This window comes from Apteryx rowi, unplaced genomic scaffold, assembly GCF_003343035.1.
Source record: "Apteryx rowi isolate R43461 unplaced genomic scaffold, aptRow1 scaffold_231, whole genome shotgun sequence".
NCBI lineage: Eukaryota > Metazoa > Chordata > Aves > Apterygiformes > Apterygidae > Apteryx > Apteryx rowi.
The window spans coordinates 325,655-344,582 of record NW_020448653.1 but is presented as its reverse complement, the minus strand read 5'-3'; the positions used below and the strand labels follow the sequence as shown (position 1 = coordinate 344,582).

Below are 18,928 nucleotides of genomic sequence, written 5' to 3'. Positions count from 1 at the left end.
TACTTCATTTTAGGAATGCTGCCTTTCTATTAAAAAAATAGTAATACTCATTTCCTCTATGAGTTTATCATCACCATAAGGCTCCTTATTATCTAAAGCCAATAACCCACACTGTCATGTCAGATGACAGAGCTCATCAACCTCAGTTTCCTGGAGTCYGTGTTATTCTAATAAATAGCACTTCGTGACAGTTACTAGGCAGCACCTTTCAAAGAAACATTTGTGATATAGCATGTGTAGTATCTCAAGGGGTGACCCAGGTTTTGGTGTGACAATATGACCTTTGAAATCTGATCCTAGTAGCAGCGAGGATGAATACAGGCATGGTCACGCTGTTTTTTGCTCCAAAACACCATCATCCACCCCACAACAAAGCAATTTCTTTTTTTTCATTTAGTAATCCACATGAACTTGCATCCTCACCCAGTCGGTGCTTCTCAGCTTTGGACCAGACCTGCTGTCTGGGCAGCTCCAAGCCCTTGTGTACAATGCGCTGCCCTGACCGAAGCAGCTTTGTGGAAGGATTTTGCCACTAATAATATATCAGGCATCACCATTTAGGTGTCACAGTATATTTTACAACAACTGTATTGCCCTATGCAGATGTAGCTCACTATGGTTACAGCAGCTGGGTTCTCCTCTGCCCTGGATACCGAGGGAAGGTCATTTTTCCTCTCTCTCTGCCTCAGTTTCTGTTAAATGGGGCTGAAGTGCAACTTCTCCTATAAAGTGCCTGGGGAGCTACTGCTCATGCTGCATTTCCGGTGTGCAAACATGAAAAGAAAAAAATGACCCACAAAGTTGAAATGCTGTACTGAAGAGCTGTGTTTTCTCCCCCACCAAACCCCCATTTCATTGCAAATTGGCGTTTGGCTGACAGACAAGCTGTCATGCTTGCATGACCACCCCCTAAAACCTGCAATGGCTCAATTCACTCTTCTTAGACTCCTCCATAAAAAAAGAGGCCTGCAAAGGCAGAAATATTTGCCTATTGTTCATCCTGCACACTCACTGCCAGTAAGACAAATTAACTCAAAGGGCAACTCCAGTCTAGACATGGTTGCGAAATTCTGCGCCGACCTGGCTACAGTCCCTGATGTGAGACACCTTGCATAAATCCCATGACTGAAGTGTGAATCAGCTTGCAGAAAGAGGACCATTTTGGACCATCCACCTTGACTTTATCTTCCAGTAAACTGAATGTGATTTCTGAATATCTAATAACTATTCCTGGAACAAACAAATGAAGCAAAATGAAGCAAAAATTCTCCAAAGTGGCACTTAAGACTGAGAGGAATCACTAATTCGCCTCATGGAAAGAACAAGGCTTAGGAGAGATGCTTCCCCATTCCTCCATTGCCACAATAGCACTGAGAGGATTGTTTGAGAGGTGAGAGCATCTCTGAGAAGGAGACTGATGGATCCTTCTATAACTTTGATTTCACATAATCTTAAAATTTCATGCAATCCTTGTATAAGTATTCCAGATGATTAGACACATCATGTACACTGCTATAACACTCCATCTGTGCATTTCTGACCCATACTGGGATAAAAGAAAGAAAACCACTGGGCAGCGGTAGAGCGGTAGGATAGGGAGAACAGGACAGGAGATATAAGATTAGTTTTGAAACAAGGAAAGAAGGTTATGCCAGACCGGGTGGCACGTTTGCAAGCACCACTTGTTACCTTCTTTTCCTTGTGATGCATTAAAGTCCCAGGCCTTATGTCTTTAACATGTGTATCATTTCTGGACTGTTCAGCATGACTGTTTGAGTTTACATCCATAAAAGAGCACTTCTGGAAAGCCTAGGAAATAAATACTGCAAGTTATCAGGAGGCCAGGTAGCTTTTACACAGAAACCCCTGGAGAGGACCAACCATAAATACAGCATTTGTTTTTAACTTTTACAGCTCAACTGTATTATTTACAACCTCACAAAATAATGGAGGTTTTAAACTATCAACTAAGAGAAATAGGGGGTACCTCCAATTTGCCACAACTGCACTCCAGCTCACGACTCTGATCTCAATGTCCCCTTCAGGGCGATGAGCTTGATTTCCATTTTTATAGATGAGGAAACTGAGGCACACAGAGGTGCTGCACATTATCCAAACTTAACTAGGGAGCCCACAGCAGCTCTGGCAAACTTTGGGCTCATGACAGAACCAGTAGCCGACTGATTCCCTCAAAATCCCCATTACGCATAATTTGGCATGATCACACATCAGTTAATGACTAAACTTAAGATTTCATATTTTAAAATAAACAAATCTCAAAGCTCTTTAGTCCACTTACTGCCCCCAAACATTTTTACTGTGTTTCCTTTATACTTTCTCAGCTCCATTCCTGGTGAGTATTAGCAGTGGTTTGCTATTCCCCTGGATGGGACAAGCACAACTGAAATATATTTCTCTTTCCTAACTGTTCTTGTCTGCAAAACGGTCTATATATCGCCTGCAAGAAGGTGAGGAGAAGGTGGGAGCAGCAGGTCTTAGGCATTCAATAAATGAGAGAAGAGGGTGTATAATACCTCTCCCCACCCTTGCTGTGCACTCAGCTCCCAAATTCATCCTGTCTCATGGCACTTCATGCAAGAAGTGCATAACTCCATTTCTCCCCACACAAATTCTGTTATTAAACCTTTTGACTTGAACACACACGTCTTTACTGCAGCCCTCACTCATGCTCCAGATGGTGACAGACCCCTCCAGGTTCCTCCTGCTCCAGAAACAGCCCAGCATGTGGGCTACGGACCACTGAACCTCAAGGCATGGCAGSGGCTTTGCAGCCTTTTATCATGCTTGCCTCCCTCCGCTTTTCTTGGGTTTCTCTCTGTTAGGTTCCCAGGTCCAGGGGAGCAGAGCCAGCATTGCCATGACTGCACACTGCTCCCAGTGCGCGTCACTGGGATTTCTGCTGGCCGATACTGGCACACTCTGTCACCAGCAAGATAAACAGGCAGGGGGCTCTGCTGGCCAAGGGGTGAGGGAGCCATGCTTACAGGAGTCAGACATACCACCACACACAAGATGATGATATTGGTGTACCGAGTATTAGGAAAATTATTTAATTGCTGACAACTCTCATGAAATTAATAGCCCTAACTACAGATTAAAGTCATGCCCTTCTTTAAATTTTGCGCTCCTCGTATCTGTTGCATGTTTATTAAAAATTAGAGAAGTAATAATAAAAAAAATCCAGTGCAAAAATCAGGGTGTGGATTTTCTGCTGGTTTTCCACCATGTCCTATTCGTATGTATGTTTATAGGCCAGAGCACATGAGACCACAGGGGACTGTGAGAACAAGCAGTCTCTGTCCTCCTACAATACAATACTTTCCCCAGGCTTCTACCCCTTTGTGAGGCCAGCAATGTGTTTCTGAGATAAGCATATCATCCATAAAGGCATCCTCAAAGTCCTTCAGATTTTAAGTGATGAAGAATCCACTATTTCCCTCAGTAATTTATCACCTTTGCTCTGAAATATCTGTACCAGTCTCTAAATACAGTTTGCCTTGCTTGAGCTTCAGCAGTTGATTTTCATTATGCCTTTGTCTGATAGATTAAAAAGGCATTTAGCACTTCCCATGAAGTTATGACTAGCTGCACAGTGTAATGCCATGATTACCTTCGCAGTGTAGTCAAGCCACTTCTGGACCTTCACGCTGTTAACAGCCTTTGTAAACAGGGCATGCACGGACACCCAGACATGGGGCAGCAGACCCGGGCTGATCACACCGATCCCGTACACAGAAATAAAAATCACTCCCAGTTCTTGCATCTACATCCAAAGGAGACACTAACTTTGCGGCACCCGCACTGCCCTCGGAGCACTAGTTAGCTTGTTACTGCAACTCCTGCTCCTTTCGCAGACGTGCCGTTGTGGTCTGGCCTGTATTTGTTGCTCTTCACAGGGACTTTACATTCCAGTGAATTCAAACGTATTATGACCATTAACTGATTGCTATCCTCTCTCTGCTCTCATCATTTACTAGCTTTAAGATTTAAGCTGATTTAAGCAGTAAGGATTTTAAATTTACTTCTAGGCCATTGATAAAAAACACAGAGCAGCACAGACCTGTGGCTGATCCCTTTGGGACCTGACTGCAAACACCTGCACCAGTGACAACACTTTCAGAGCCAGACAGCCCTCAGTCCTCTCGTGGGTATTTCTGTATACTCTGTGGTGGCAGATTTTAACCAGAATGTGGTATGATATTTGATCAAACGCCTTACAGAAATGCTTACGGGTATACAGTTTCCTTTAAGCAGCCTAACCTGTTACCTGATCAGTGTTGTTTCCCTTGACAGATCTATTTTCCATCATGTTGTGTTGACTAACACAACTGTACTTGTCCGTCTTTGGTTCTTCACCAACTGGAATATTTGGCTTTTACTGCAGCATCGCCGCCTGCACTGCCAAGTGAAGGCCAGGCACAAGAGCACGACTTCTATGCCACTGACAGAGCAATGTTTTAGTTACATGATGGGAAACGTTTCACCATTCAAGCACTCCGGGAAACATGAAAACTGGGCCGTGGCACAGGGCAGGGGAGCGCAGCTGGCCGGGAGCAACCTCCCTGTTCTCTGCTCCCACCATTAGCAGCAGTGACATGCTCCTAGTACCGCACAGGCCTGGCACTAAGAGAGAAACACAAGGCCAACAGTGACCACACCGAATACGTATTTCACTGCAGTCCCATCTGTGTGTGTGCCTGGAAGGATTCGCCTATGGCATCCCCAGCATCCCTGAGCACCCTCTTAGCTCCAGGCCTCCTGAAAAAATTGGATGGTTTTTACATAATGTGGCACCATTCAGTGTAATGAAGGGGGAGCAGGCGAGACTGGCAGACCTACTTTCCTTCACGTTCTGAGCTAGAAGTGATACTGGGCTCAGGTATCTCCATGCACAACTCGAAGGGCATACCTGTAGTTCTGCCATTATTTTATCTCCTTCTTCTTCATCTTCATCTTTTGCAGCTGATGCTGCAGCAAGCCCTGTGCTCCGAGACAAGGCCTGATCCTCCTTAGGGGCTTTGGACTGCGCTATTTGCCCAGTGTCTTCGCTGCATTCCTAGAAGTGGATGAGAAAGGCCAGAGAGCCAATATAGCCAAGCCCTCCTGATGTAAAGCAAACACAGTAAATTCAACACCATTGCAATTCCCCTGTTGCAAGGTCCCTCTCCTTGTAATGCTCTGATCTAGAAAAATGCTATTTCATCAGTTCAAAAGAAACTACTATTGCTGATGTGGTGGCATATGCATACAATAAAGATCTTCCTAGCCTGGACTTCCCTCCCCTTCTTGCAGGGAACAGAACAAATGGGGAAAGGAAGCCCAAAGAAACTCATTTACAGTATTTCTGTGAAAACTCTCTCCACTCTGAGCTGATCTTCCCCATCTGTATGAGGTATGCTTTTTTTATGTTTAATCTTCTTACCGCACTGAATGAAAGTGGCTTGTGACTTGCCTTCTGCATTGTTAGGAGATCAGTGAGGCAAGCCTAAGACTCCTGTAAACACAACTGATCAAACCTGACTGGCTCTTTTGCCCAGAGAGCAGCATTTCCTGGTAAGTGGTTTCAATAGCTCTCCAGGACATAGCTCCTTCTCAGCTTATTTTGTGGTTTTATAGACAAGCCCAAGTCTGGGAATTCACCAGCAGTCTGATTGCTTAGAGTCTGAATCATCAAACCTTGACAGCAGCCGCCTCTTTCTTGACTGCATAGATGACATCTCCCGATCTCGTTGTGGTTAGTCCAGACCCTGGCAGGTAACTGCGCCGCGGAGGTGGAGGTGGTGGGGACTTGGTCAGCTTGTCGCTCTCCTGTTCTGCATCATGAATGTCTTCTGCAAGTGAACAGGGCAACACAAAGTGAGCACCGGTAAAGGTAAAGGAGGGAAAGAAGTGTTTGCACCCCTGCCTCAGGTTGGAAAGAAAAACAATATTGTCTTAAAAGGTCCTGCTGCTCAGTATGTTATCATCAGAAACATATTTGGCACTCAAGTGGAACCGCCTCAAACAAAAGCCAGCAGCTCTGCGTTTGCGCAGTGAGTCAGGTCACTTCACCTAGAAATTTACCATAAAACTCCTGCTTCCCACGTCACTGTGCCTGGGATTTCAGCCTTGTGTGTAGAAGCGTGAGAGCTCAGCACACTTCTGGAAATCATTACTTGAAAGTAAGGGACAGGTTCAGCTGGGTGCCTGGTTACAGTGGTCCTGTACCCTCCTTTGAAAATGGGGCCACTGACGCGAATCCTAGCGAGAACCAAACCTGGAGGCTTCTTGCCATGCTCAGCAACTCTGAAGCAACCAGCACATGCTTCTACCCTGCCTGGAAAGTGCTGCCAGCAAGGGGCTAAGAGAAGATCTGAAGGGCAACCTTGTAGTTCAGCAAAACCACCTATGTCCAGACAAGGGCTGAAAGGAAAAATGGAAACGCTGCTCTGGCAGTGCTACCTCCCCAGTTCACCAAGCTGTCTCACCACTGGGCAGGGCAGGGAGCACCTGGGGCAATTGCACTTGCTCCTCTTCAAAGCCAGCATTTACTCTTGCTTTACTTATTACCAACTGCTCCAGGAATTCACAATTTTGCCTTTGAATTATAATATAATGGCTCTATATACAGTTTCCTAACCCATGATGATTCAAATACCAAATCCAGTAGCAGAGCAGAGTCAGCCCTTGCTTTCTGAAGGGCATTTTCCAAGAGAAGACCAGTTGCTCAGACTGGTATTCCCCCTCTGCCCACAACTGCTTGCCCAAGCGGTTGCCACCTCCTCTTCCCCATCATCAGCAGCCTGTATTTTTTTCCAGAAGCAGCATTATTCTGCTCAGGGCTGAAACACTGACTTCTCCCTATGTGTTTCTGGTCATAGACTAAGCAACATACATGGCAACAGCCACCATTTTCACACTTCCCTTTACACTGTTTGTTTTCAAGAGTGATTGAACAATCCTTCTGCAGCTATTCAGTGTTACATAAACAGCTGGAATAAATATAACCCAAAATTAAAAAAACTCCTTCTTTTGGGATTACCCAGCTGTTTAGGGTTAAGAGGGAGTATTCTCTCTGGGCAAGCTATTACATAACTGTGCACATCTGGGGCTGTTACAGTCTCCTCTGTGCACTGTACAGCTACTGTCAGAAACAGCACCAGGGCTGGAGGCAGCCCTTGTCTGACCCAGCCTCATCTTTATTCCCTTGTTAGTTCAAATGTTCTTCAAAGCTGCTTAAGCTTAAAGAAATGCTCCACTGAATTACATCCCAGCCTGGTTATCTGGCACTTGCAGGATTGCAACAAGAATGGATTTCCAGATACACTTTACATTAGACCACCTCTTTTGTCAATACACACCACTAAGTTTTTTGTGACACCAGATGTGCTTCTACCAGGGCAAGGTAAGATTTGCTCTAATCTGCTGCCAGAAAATCAAACTCATTCTCTAAGAAGGTGTTTAGCAGGCTATGATGTGGGGCTTCTGCAAATGCCTGCTCCTTTAAAGGTCTGTTCAGCCCATTATCATCAAACTGGTGGCAGGTCTGACTGCAAGAACACCAAAATTTTTCTTGCACTCAAGAACAACAAGGCTGGACAGGTGACATGGACAGCAGAAAGAGAGAATGATTTCTACCATATCACTCTCATTTGTGAAAGACCCATCCATCTCCATCTTCAAAATGGAAAATAAAAAAGGAGAAATATAGGCAATAGATATAGTCAGGGAGAGTGGCAGGTGCACCGGCTATGGAAGGCAAATCCCACTCTCATCCCCCAGCTGGGGTCCTTGAGGAGAAGCTGTAATGGGCCTTGCTCAGAGTAAATGCCACAAGACTTGGCAAGGTATAACCTTTGAGAGTTGGGTTTCTATTTTCTCTATTAAAAAATTTTATTTCACCAGTCCAAAAGGATTGGTGGGGAGGAACCTTTGGAGGAAAAACTCTGAGGAAAAGACGTTGCTCTAATATTTTCTTCCTTGGCTGAGTTCTTCTAGCATGTTTAAAGAGTGAGGACCAAATGGACAAGTATAATTCACTGGGTCTGAGCCTGGTCATGATTAAACACAATACCTTACAAAACCTTTTCTGGTGCCAAAGGGCTCAGCACTTGTGTAAATAAGATGGAAGTCTTCCACACAGGATGCTAAAATCTCCAGCCCTTCCACTGAACTGAAGCATCTCCACCAGGTACAGCCAAATTGGAATCTATTCCCTCAGCAATATAGCTTTATACTTGCACAAAAAGATCCAACATGTCTTTAAAAAAAACTGTAAATAGTAACAGCTGCCTTGAGGCAGCCTTTGTATTCAAATAAGCAAACTGTCTTTAGTGAAAGCTACTGGTAACTCAGCACTTGCAAAAATCAGGACATTATCACATGCAAAGGCACAAAGAGAGATGAAGGAGCCCAATTTCCAGTACACGTTTTAAAGACATTCCTCATATTTTTCATTGAATGATCCTGATAACAAAGATGAGTTAGAGTCTGGACATGAAAGAAGTATTTATAGAATCATCTGCAAAATTGTATAAAGTGTGTAGTTTAATTCTGTTTTGTGTTTCTCAGAAAAAAAAGAGAGATTCTTAATCAGGTTCTGTATGGAGACCGGCTAAGACAACGTATTCTGGCAATGTAACGTATCCGGGTTCTGTAGCAAAGCCAGCAAAGGCCTCCACAAACTTATGGACAAAACGTCTTATGCATTATACTACTAGGGTAGGTGGTCTCTCTTTCCATATGTTGCTCAGTTTTCTAGTCTACAACAAAGACTGTAGTGTGTTGAAATTTTCTTCTTGAGCTGCAGAAGATTTGGGTGACGTGAGATATTTGATCAGGTATTAAGGAAAAGCTCTGCTGTTCCCTCAACTTATTTATGTGACTATTACAGGATTCATTATGCAGAACAGAAGGCAAATGTCTCAGTCTCAACAAATTTCTCCCTATATCTGCTGGCTGCACACTGTGTAAAATTGTRTTCTGGAAATTGATTAACTATGTGAGTTATAAAATTTCTTCTCTATTATTGTGTTCTGCACTAAGATGTTGTCACAGCTCACTGCACCCATATGGTATTTATTTTCACTGACGTTTTCTATTCATGCCACACATTATCCAAGTTAATTTTGATAATAGCCAGCAACCTCACTGAACAGTGCCAGAATTCTAAAATTATTTTGCAAGGTTCAACAAAATTTATATTAAACCTGTATGTCAATAAATATTCAAGCAGCAATAACTTGTCAGTGCTAAAGATGTGCCCAGAACAAAATGCTGATATAAAAATAGCCCTCCCAGATGCTATACAAGTTTGTGTAAACAAGCCACAGGGCATCGTTTTGCAGTTAAAGAAAATGCTGGTGTCCCACACCCTGAGTGGGGTGTGCAGCTGCCATCTCCTTAGCTCCAGAAGGACGTGGCAGAGCTACAGAGGGCAACTGAAGAGAACCAGGGGATAGAACAGGCACCCTGAAGGGGAAACTAGAAAAGCTGCAATTCCACAATTTGGAGAGGGGTAGGCTGAGGACCCCAGGATATGATCAAGGTTTATCCACTGCCTTCATGATTTTATAAAGGGACTGCAGAGCTGGCGTTCAGCAAATCACAAATATTAGAACTAGGGGGCACTCAATGGGACTGTCAGGAGATCAGTTTAAAACAAATGAAGAAAAGTGCTCCTTCACGTGGTGGGGAGCGAGCTTCTAGAGCTGGCTGCCATGAGAGGCAGGGCAAGCAAATGGTATTAGCAGGTTCAAAATGGGACTAGAGAAACTCATGGACAACAGGGCCATAATAGATATGAAAAGGATCAGGCTGGCGTAGTTCTTCTAACATCGCATATCCAACAGTTGGGGGTGCTGGGAGAGTACTAACAGACTGCAGAAAGCAGCCAGGTTTCTGTGCTCCCTGAAACAGTATCTCCCATTGCCTCTGTCAGAGACAGGCCACTAAGCTGGGTCAACCATTGCTCTGACCAAATAGGGCATTTCTCATGTTTTTATATTCTTAAACATCTGGGTAAGAATTTTGCAAGTGTCTCATGTCTAGCTAATGTAGTAAATCCAAGGTTTGGATGAGACAGCTTCCTTTCCCCTTTAACTCTGAAGTTCAGACATGGATTTGAATGTTAACCTGTGAAGAAATAGGGCTTGAAAGAAACCCCATCATCCTGCTGCCATGAAGCACTCAGCTCTACCTATATTGTTCTTGTTCAGTGTTGGTGTAACCCATTTTCTCCAATGATGGGGATCTTACCTCCTCCTCAGGCAGCTTTCTTCAATGCTTCACTTTTCTCACTATTAGGAAGTTTCCCCTAATACCTAACCTGAATCTTCCTAGTTGCAATTTAAAATTTCTTCTTGTCCTTATCCATCAGGCACATAAAGCAGGTTGGCCTTTCCTTTTTAAGCAGATATTTACATACTTAAAAACTGTTTGCCTTGTCCTTCCTCAGCCTTCTCTTCCTCATGCCAAACAAAACCCTTCCTTCCTTCCTTTTCTTTCTTCCTTCCTTTCTTCTCCAGAGATCACGTTTTCTAGAGCTCTGGTTATCATCACTGCTATCCTCTTTACTCCATCCAGTCTGTTCAGTTTTCCTTAAAGTACAAAACACTGAGTTTTGGGATTTCTATGTAAGAGTTCACCAGTGCTGAGCAGAACCGATTACTTCATGTGTGCTGTAGATATTCCTGTTCAATCATCCCATTATAATGTTTGCCTTTTTTTGCTACTGGGTCACATTCTGACCATGTTCAACTTGAAACTCAGTACACCTATAGCAAACGGCAGGCAGCCAGAAACCTTACTGCAAAAGTCATTCCTACGTATCTACCCACTCCCCCAAGAAAACTGTGGTTATACAGAATCACAGATCTTTTGTGGACCACTGAGGGTCTCATCCAAACCATTGGTTGTATCTGTAGTTTACAGATTATGAAGTTAGCAAGGACCAGAAAGATCAAAGAGTCTCACTTCTAACTTAATGCGAGTTCAAGGATTTCTCCAAGCAACTCTTACATCATGCCCAGAGCTTGTGTCTGAGCAGCCTTTTGGAAAGCAACATAACATTGCTTAAAGGTTTGAATCGGCAGCAAATCTAACATGTTCATAATTAAAGTTGTTTCAGTGATTAATTACCCTGAATGTTAAAATTTGACATCTAATTTTTAATCTGTCTTTTTCTAGCTTCAGCTTCCAACTGCTGGAACTTGTTGGGACTTGTTTTGTGAAGCTGAAAGGCTTCCTACCCTCAGAAACCTCAGGCATGTCTTGATCTCCCTTTGATAATATGTACATCTAAAGAAAGAGTTTTTAAGTTTCTGATGGTAAGATCATTCATCTTGTGCTCAAACTCTTTGTGGTTCTTTTCGGAGCTCTCTGTAATGCTAAACCCTTAAGTGCAAAACTGGACATAGCAAACTAGATTAAGATACAGTGTAGCATATAGATACTCCCATCTCTGCCAAAAGCAAGGTATATTCTTGCTCTCCTCCTTTCGAGGTCTGTTTATCTCCAGAGAGCAAACTCACTCTCTTGGTTCCAGCACCCAGGATTTGTGTTCAGCTGGTTATACACAGCACTGCCTGCAAATTCAGTGCTTTTGAAATACAATCCTGTGTCTTGTAAGCAGGATCTGTGTGTTCTTTCTCAGAGACATTCTCACAGGTAGGATCAAGAACACAGAAACCTGTAAACTGAAACCATTTTATTAAGTAGAAAAAATAACCTCTCTTTTGCAGATAGGCAACTACTTACTTAGCACCATTTACTACAGCAGACCTTACCTGAGACTTCCAACTTTTCCACTGCATCTCCTTTTGTCAGGGTGACCAGCTGGGGAGGCATCTCCAGGTTAGGAATTGACTTCATTATACTAGCCTGGGCCTCTTCCAAGAGCTTCTCAAATTCCTTTCCATTATAGTGATCAAGGTTCTGTCTTTTCTCTTCCCATTTCTTTTCTGCTTTCTAGACAAAAACAGTAAAGCATCTGTTTATCTTTCTGATTTCTGTTGTGATCACTTTTAAAAATCCGTGTATAAACATTATGGGTCAACATGGCAAGAATCTTTCAGTTGTAGTCAGCAATTAAAGGAAATATATTAACACTGTAATTGTATACTTATTCTGGGATCCATACAGCACAATCATAAAAGAAACCGACAGTGCCTGCTGCTCACTAAAGGCACAAAGGCAAAATTTAAATCATGGTCACTGACTTACTATATTGCACTGATGATTAAAGTGCATGTCTGTAATAGGACATGAGAGTTCAGCTGTCAGTTTGCTGGATATCTCTGTGTGAATTCACTGAAACTTCTCACTCTCTCATTTTTACCTCTACAAAATGAGGGACATGGAGAATTAATGAATGACTGAAATCCACCTATGCAAGGCCTACCAAAGAATAATATGTTATTGTTTAAAACCAGGCTATTTAAAAAAAACCCTAAAAATTATTTCTTTTATGCAGGTTATTAAAAAACACACAGTGACCCATTTTGGTTACATGGTATTATACTGTCACATCTAAAACCTGAGGGTACTTTCAGAAGCGCTTTGTGAAATTAGGGGTTAAGCATATAAAAAACGCTTTTGAAAATCCCACCCTCATTCTCAAGAGTGAGACTGGGAGCTTGGACCCAAAGAGAAGACAACTGGTTGAGGAGAACACACCATACCTCAATTGATACAGCTCGGTTTCTGGTACTCGCACCGTGAATTTCCTCGATGAAAAGGCTTTGCATGGTGGCACCATTGACAGAGACGTGTGGTGCCGGAGTAGCTTGCGTTGTCTGGGTTCCTGCTGCTGCCTCCAGTGAGGTGGCTGTGGGGTGGCTGCTCGCTGGCAGGCCTTCACCATGGCTGGCTGTGGAAGGAGAACCCTGGCCGTGGCTGACCAGGGCTGATGAGTGTTGGGACTGATGGATGACAACGGGAGAGCTCTGCACATGATGGACCATCATGCTTGAGAAGGGGACAACTTCCGACTTGACCGATGACACTTGGGACTCTGCTGCAATTGCTGTGAGGTTTTGCTGTGTGTGTCCCTGGGCACGCTTGAGCTCCTCCTGGCTTTTCAGAGCTTCAGCTGTGGTGGTCTTTTCCATAGCAGAGTATTGCACAACTTGGGAGGGATCCACACTCCTCAGGAGTCCGTCTGTAACATGTCTGCCCAGCCAAATTGAATACAACAGCATGGCACATCATTAGCACACAGGTCGGTCACAAGCAATACTTAACAACAAGGGGTCCCCCTTAAGCTTTTGCAAGGGAAAAACACCTACATCAGAAATGTCAAAATGGTGTTTTTCTTCCTGATGCACTCAGTGGTGTGATTTTATAGCTTTCTCTCAGAGTCAGGGATTCAGATTTTCAAAGAGAACACTCTAATTCAGATGTTTTTGTCTTTTAAAATGTTTACAAAGCTTCAGAGATGTACTGGCACTTTTTGACCAACCAGTAAGTTAGGGTGGATTGATTTTAGATGCAGAACGGAAATCAATTCAATTTATTTTTTTCACACAGAACCTAAATAAACAAGGGATTCCTGGATTATCAGCATGGAAACTGATAGTCATACAGAATCTGAGGTAGCAGCTTAGAAAGTTGCCGAAACAAAGCATTCAAATGATGCTTCGCGAGGGTCTTGTCTGTCAAGAGTTTGGGGCAGAATAAGCTGAGGAGGAGAAGCAATTCAACCACTTCTGGCAACTAGTTGTGAAATGGCTGAGCTTCAATACCTATCTATCCATCAAATGTCATCAGTTTCTCCGTTACTCAAACATACTTTATGAGGTTTAATATGTAATGCAGCTTCAAAAAATACTTTTGGTAAAACTTTGACATGCATAGCTCACTTTAATTCCCAAATGGGATGAGGCAGGAAATAACTGTAGTCATTTTTAAGCAAAGTCAACTAATATGAAAGTATGTAGATGGGCAGCTCTCAGAAGATCTGTTACATAAAGCATTTTATCCCTTTGCCAATACTGGCAAAACCATTTACATTGCTCCAGAAGATAGGGGAAGAATGACAACCCTGGATTCCTTAAAATAATGGCAGCAACAGTATACTTCTGATTTTAATTTTCTTGTAATTTAAGTAAAACTGAGAACAACCACCACCTTTGACAGTTTGGCCTGATTCATTCAGAGTTTTCAGGAGGAATTAAACCCAATGCCTATTGCCTCATAGAAATCAGCATTTTTTTGCTGCTTATATATTCTGACAAACATAGCTAAACAGTGGCACTTAAGGTACATAAATTTTATCTAATACTTCAGCTTTAGAGAAAGTATATTACCTGCAAAGAACAGAATAAAGAATTCATGTGAATTCACAAGCATTTTGAAAAATATTTGTTATTTCTTTCAAAACATTCTGGGATATCTGTATCCACTCAGAATCCTTTCCTATGTTATTTCTTATATTTTTGGGGATGCATGTTTCAGTGTCAGATAACATCTCTGTTAACTTAGATTGTTGTAAATGTCTGCAGTTAATTGGCTCAGATATGGGACTGATGCCACTCAGATTTTGCGTCCAGGTATCTCCCAAATTCGGAAGTTTTCAGAGGGAGCTAGGTTCAGTCATAGCATCTAAATAACCAAGGCTGTCATAGCAGAATCACTGCACAGAGCACAGGGAAGGTTAATCTGATTTCCCTTCAGAAGGCTCTGGGAAGAATGTACATAATACTGCAAACAAATTTGCATTTCTCAAAACCACTTGACTCTGGGGAGACTGAGAGACCCCAAACCCAGGCCTGCTTGAGAAAACTCCTTAGTTTTGAAGAAACAAATTCACCTCCTGAGCATGGTAAGGATGTCTGTCATGCTGCGCACACGCTTCAGCAAGCTGTCTAGCTTGTGTGGTTCTTCCTTGAGGAACCTCACAGCTTCTACCTCAATGCGAAGGATCGCACGCATTTTATTCTGCAGTGTCGGGAACTCTCCTGCAAAGACAACAACTGTGAAGCTCAAGAGGAAATGATAAAAGCCCTAGGAAGAAACAAACTGACAATGGGGTGAATGTTAAATAGCTGAGTGTCTGCCTCTCTCCAGGGGCCAAGCAACAAGCCCCATAATCCTAATTTTAAATATTTTTGGAAGTGAAAATTAATGTCCTCGGGTCAAAGGCAAAACTGTTCTCAGCCACAGTGGTTAAAAGAGAAGAATTGCAAGGACAAAGGAAAAGTACCTACCTTTGAGGGTGGCAACAGCTTCTCCCACTTGACGCAAAAGAAAGGCTCCATCTTCAATGTCTTTCAGCGTAACTGTCTTGTTGGTGGCTGTGGAGTCCCTCTTCAGGTCTTCAACAAATCCCTCCAGCTCACTGGTAAAACAGAGAGGTGGAAATGAAACTTAAGCAGGACTTCCACATTATAATCAAATATGTGGAAACAAATGGACTAAACAGAAGCGGAAATCTCACTTGTTGCATCTTTAAAACTGATACCACAAGGTGAAAAGAATGGGCAGAGTAAGCTGAGGGGACGTGAGGATGCCAGATGCTTGTGATCACAATAGAGGACCTATGCAGCTGCCCCAGGTGTTGATTTCTCAAACGTGCTGCAGATATGCAGAGCATATTGGCCTCAGGGCAGCTGTGCTGCAAGAGGCAGGCGGGGCGGTGAAGCACACCCAACAGCCAGCCTGTTGGGGATGCAAAGCCGAGAAGAAGGGGACATCCATGTTGCACTGCCATGTTTAGCACTGCTTTGCACCTTATATTTTCCTCACTGTTGGTGACATACGAAGGATGCACAACAGCGGAGTGACAGATCAAAAACTGGCACTAATGACCCCTTGATGCAACCCTGTTTATCTGGCTGATCCTGCAAGGCAGAATGCAGGGTCCTGTTTCCATGAACAGCCCCAATGAAACAGTAAGTGACAACATTGCGTGCAGATCTTGGACAGCTTTTGGACTCAAGAATGAATCGTTCCAGGTGTTTTTCCCAAACTGTGCTGCTCCATGCTTCCTCAGGCCCCATCTAGTGCTTTCTCATCACCTTTTGTAGTACCTTTTCTAGTGTTTTCCCTTGCTTCACATAAATTTTCAGAATCCTCCAGCCACATCTGCTTGATCTTTGGTGGGGCCAGGGTCCACATGCTTCCATTTAGGCATCAAATCACATTGCTTTAGCTAAACCTTCCACACAGGAGCTTAGAAATCTCCCAAAAATACCTGAAGTGCATTATGCCCAACTAGAGAAAAACAGAACAAACACTGCTACGAATACCTCAAAATAACCATCCCTTGAATATTTGTTCGAAAAGAAATCTGCCTCTGTTAAGATATTTACTTACAATTTACTAAAAGGAATATTCTGATAAACWGCTTAATTGCGCATTAGAAAACAATGCAAAACAGTTACTGAACTGACAAATCAACTACTTATTTTCACCTAATTTTGGGCCTTGTTTCTCGCATCCACTCAGGTAGCAGTTTCACAATTGCTCTAAGAGAACTGAGGTATGGACTGATTGCAGAAAAGGGGTAGGGGAAGATCACCTTCCACTTGTGTCAGCACTGCCACAAGGCACAAGGGAAAAAAATCCAGCAAAAAAAAATATTTATTTTCAGCCAGGTGACTATCTAGATCCATCTCAGTGGATAGGCAGCATGATGAAAAGAAAGGAACAGGTGGTGAGCAACAGGCGATAAACATGAAAAAAAATCCGTTGCAGCACCAGTCTGCATTTAGGTCAATTTAAAGTGAAAACATAGTTGCACAGAACAAAAATAACAATACAGAAGTATTTCTGGTACGCATGCAAACAGAAATCATATCAGAACTTGAACATCAAATGCATGCAGCGAAGAGTTCACTTCAATCCAAAGACTAAGCACTTAGAATTATAAAATAATTTTGAATTGAGAATCATAAGTTGCTTCTGAACTGACCACAAACAGAAGCAAAGGTAAGTGATTATGCTCCTATTTTAGGACCCCTCCTCCCAAAGACACTGCCTTCAGAAAGTCTCTGAGAATCACAATTCCCACTAGCACAAGAGTACTTGCAAGAAACTATCCAAGGGACCACACGATGGCAGCAAGGGAACGTTACTTGGGATATTTTTCCAGTCAAAGAGGCTGCAATAATGCAGGTATCTGCTGTCCCTGTGTCTGTCTTTGCAATATAGGAGGGCATAGATAGATATAACCTAGGAAGGAGCTGGGAAAGGAATTCAGTTTTCCATCACCTCACTGCAATGCAAAGGCTCCTGCTGTCAGGAGCGATGCACCCTCTCCACCCAATGTCCAGACATCAGCGCTCAGGACAAGGCAGTGTCACTTTGTGGATTGTAGGGTGCACCCCTCCTTTTGTAGATCACCACTGGAAAAAGCAGTTTCTCAGATATCCTCATCCCCTGGAGAACACAAAGGTTAAGGAAGAACCTTGAATGGGCTCAAGGGTGGAAAGAAGAGACAGGAACAAACACGAACAATATGAGAATGCTTTGGCAGTTTTATGACATTGTCATAAATACAGGGATAAAGTAGAGACTTCCAGCTAGCAGACAATGTTGTCTTTCTTTCCCTTTTGTTCTTTCAGCAGATGTGGAAGAGGGTAACTATGAAACCTTTGATTCCATACAGCGATGCTATCAAACTAGACAGCTGATCCTGAAATTACTCGGGAGATACCATATTATACTGCCTCCTGTTGCTAACCACATGAGAAGATAAACTTCAGTCCTCAGGACCCAAAGATTTACACAGCTCCAGCTGCCTCCAGTGTTTCTTTTCTGTAACTGGGGAAACAACATCGCTTTAAAGATTGGAATCAGCAAACTCAATTAACAGGACACTCACCTTCGTGCAGTTTTAAAAGGATAATACATAATAAATGAATTTTTTGCATTTACGTTTACCACAGAGGAGCTGAGGTGAACTCTTATGCTGAGATTTTTCTTTAGGCAAAAAACATCAGAGGATCCGTCTCAGATTGCACTATCAGTAAAACAGGTTACAAAACAAACCAACAAAATTAATAGCAACAAATCACCTGGACCAGATGGTATTCACCCTGGAGTTCAAAAGCAACTCAAGGATGAAATAGTTGAACTACTAACATTAAGCATCTAACTTCTTGACTAAAATTGTTTTGGCACAAGAGTAGCAGAAAGTCTCATAGATGATACAAATTTTTAAAAAGGGGTAGAGCTACCCAGGGAACTGGAGACTGGTGAGTAATTGGTATAACTGGTAGATACCGTATTAATGAATGGTTTTAGTGGACACATGGATAAATGTGCTCTACTGGGGAGGAAGTAATACAAGGGAATAAAAAGAAGGCAGGTCTCACAAATAAGCAAGGTCCTTTGAAGGAATCAACAAAAGTGTGGGGACAAGATATAGTCCAAAAGGCGTTCAACAAGGTATCTGAGCAAAAGCTTTTAAAGAAAGAAAAGTTGCCATGGGACRAGAGGGAAAACTCTTTCATGGATAAAGTACCAGAAGTAAAGGGAAGGGAAAAATGGACAGCTTACTCAGTGAAGGGACTTTACTGGTGGGTTCCAAAGGGACCTGTGCTAGTACTGGTGCTTTTTAACACATTATAAATGATTCAGAAGAGAGGATGAATAGAGTAGTGAAAAAATCTTCAAAGGATATTAAATTATTCAAAAGAATGAATATGAAAGCTGAATGCAGAGTGCTGCACATGGACCATCTGATACTAATTGACCAGAAAAAAAATTAAAGATTAAATTCACTGCTAATAAATGCAAAATAATGCACAGGAGAAAAAAAAAACAAACCAAAACCAACAACCACGCCAAAACCTAAGTTTTCCTACACAGTAATAAACTTTGAACATATTATCAGCACTTGCGAGTGAGATCTTGGCTTTGTAATGGAAAGCTCATGTTGAACATGAGGACAGAGAGACCATCACCTCGCCACTGCATGAAGTCA

General features: G+C 42.7%; 1 protein-coding gene across 2 annotated transcripts in view; it reads right to left on the bottom strand.

The window, feature by feature from the left end:
* The window catches only part of KIAA1217 (KIAA1217 ortholog), a 187,240-nt gene that overhangs the window by 5,425 nt on the left and 162,887 nt on the right, over nucleotides 1-18,928 (bottom strand). The window contains exons 10-16 of one of the 2 annotated variants that reach the window (XM_026065771.1): nucleotides 15,207-15,337; nucleotides 14,810-14,957; nucleotides 12,681-13,170; nucleotides 11,787-11,967; nucleotides 5,698-5,852; nucleotides 4,931-5,077; nucleotides 1,690-1,809 (exon numbers count right to left, since the gene is read on the bottom strand). In XM_026065771.1, the coding sequence (XP_025921556.1) occupies nucleotides 1,690-1,809; nucleotides 4,931-5,077; nucleotides 5,698-5,852; nucleotides 11,787-11,967; nucleotides 12,681-13,170; nucleotides 14,810-14,957; nucleotides 15,207-15,337 (1,372 nt within the window). The remainder of the gene's footprint in view (nucleotides 1-1,689; nucleotides 1,810-4,930; nucleotides 5,078-5,697; nucleotides 5,853-11,786; nucleotides 11,968-12,680; nucleotides 13,171-14,809; nucleotides 14,958-15,206; nucleotides 15,338-18,928) is intronic. The other variant, XM_026065772.1, reaches the window with a different exon arrangement.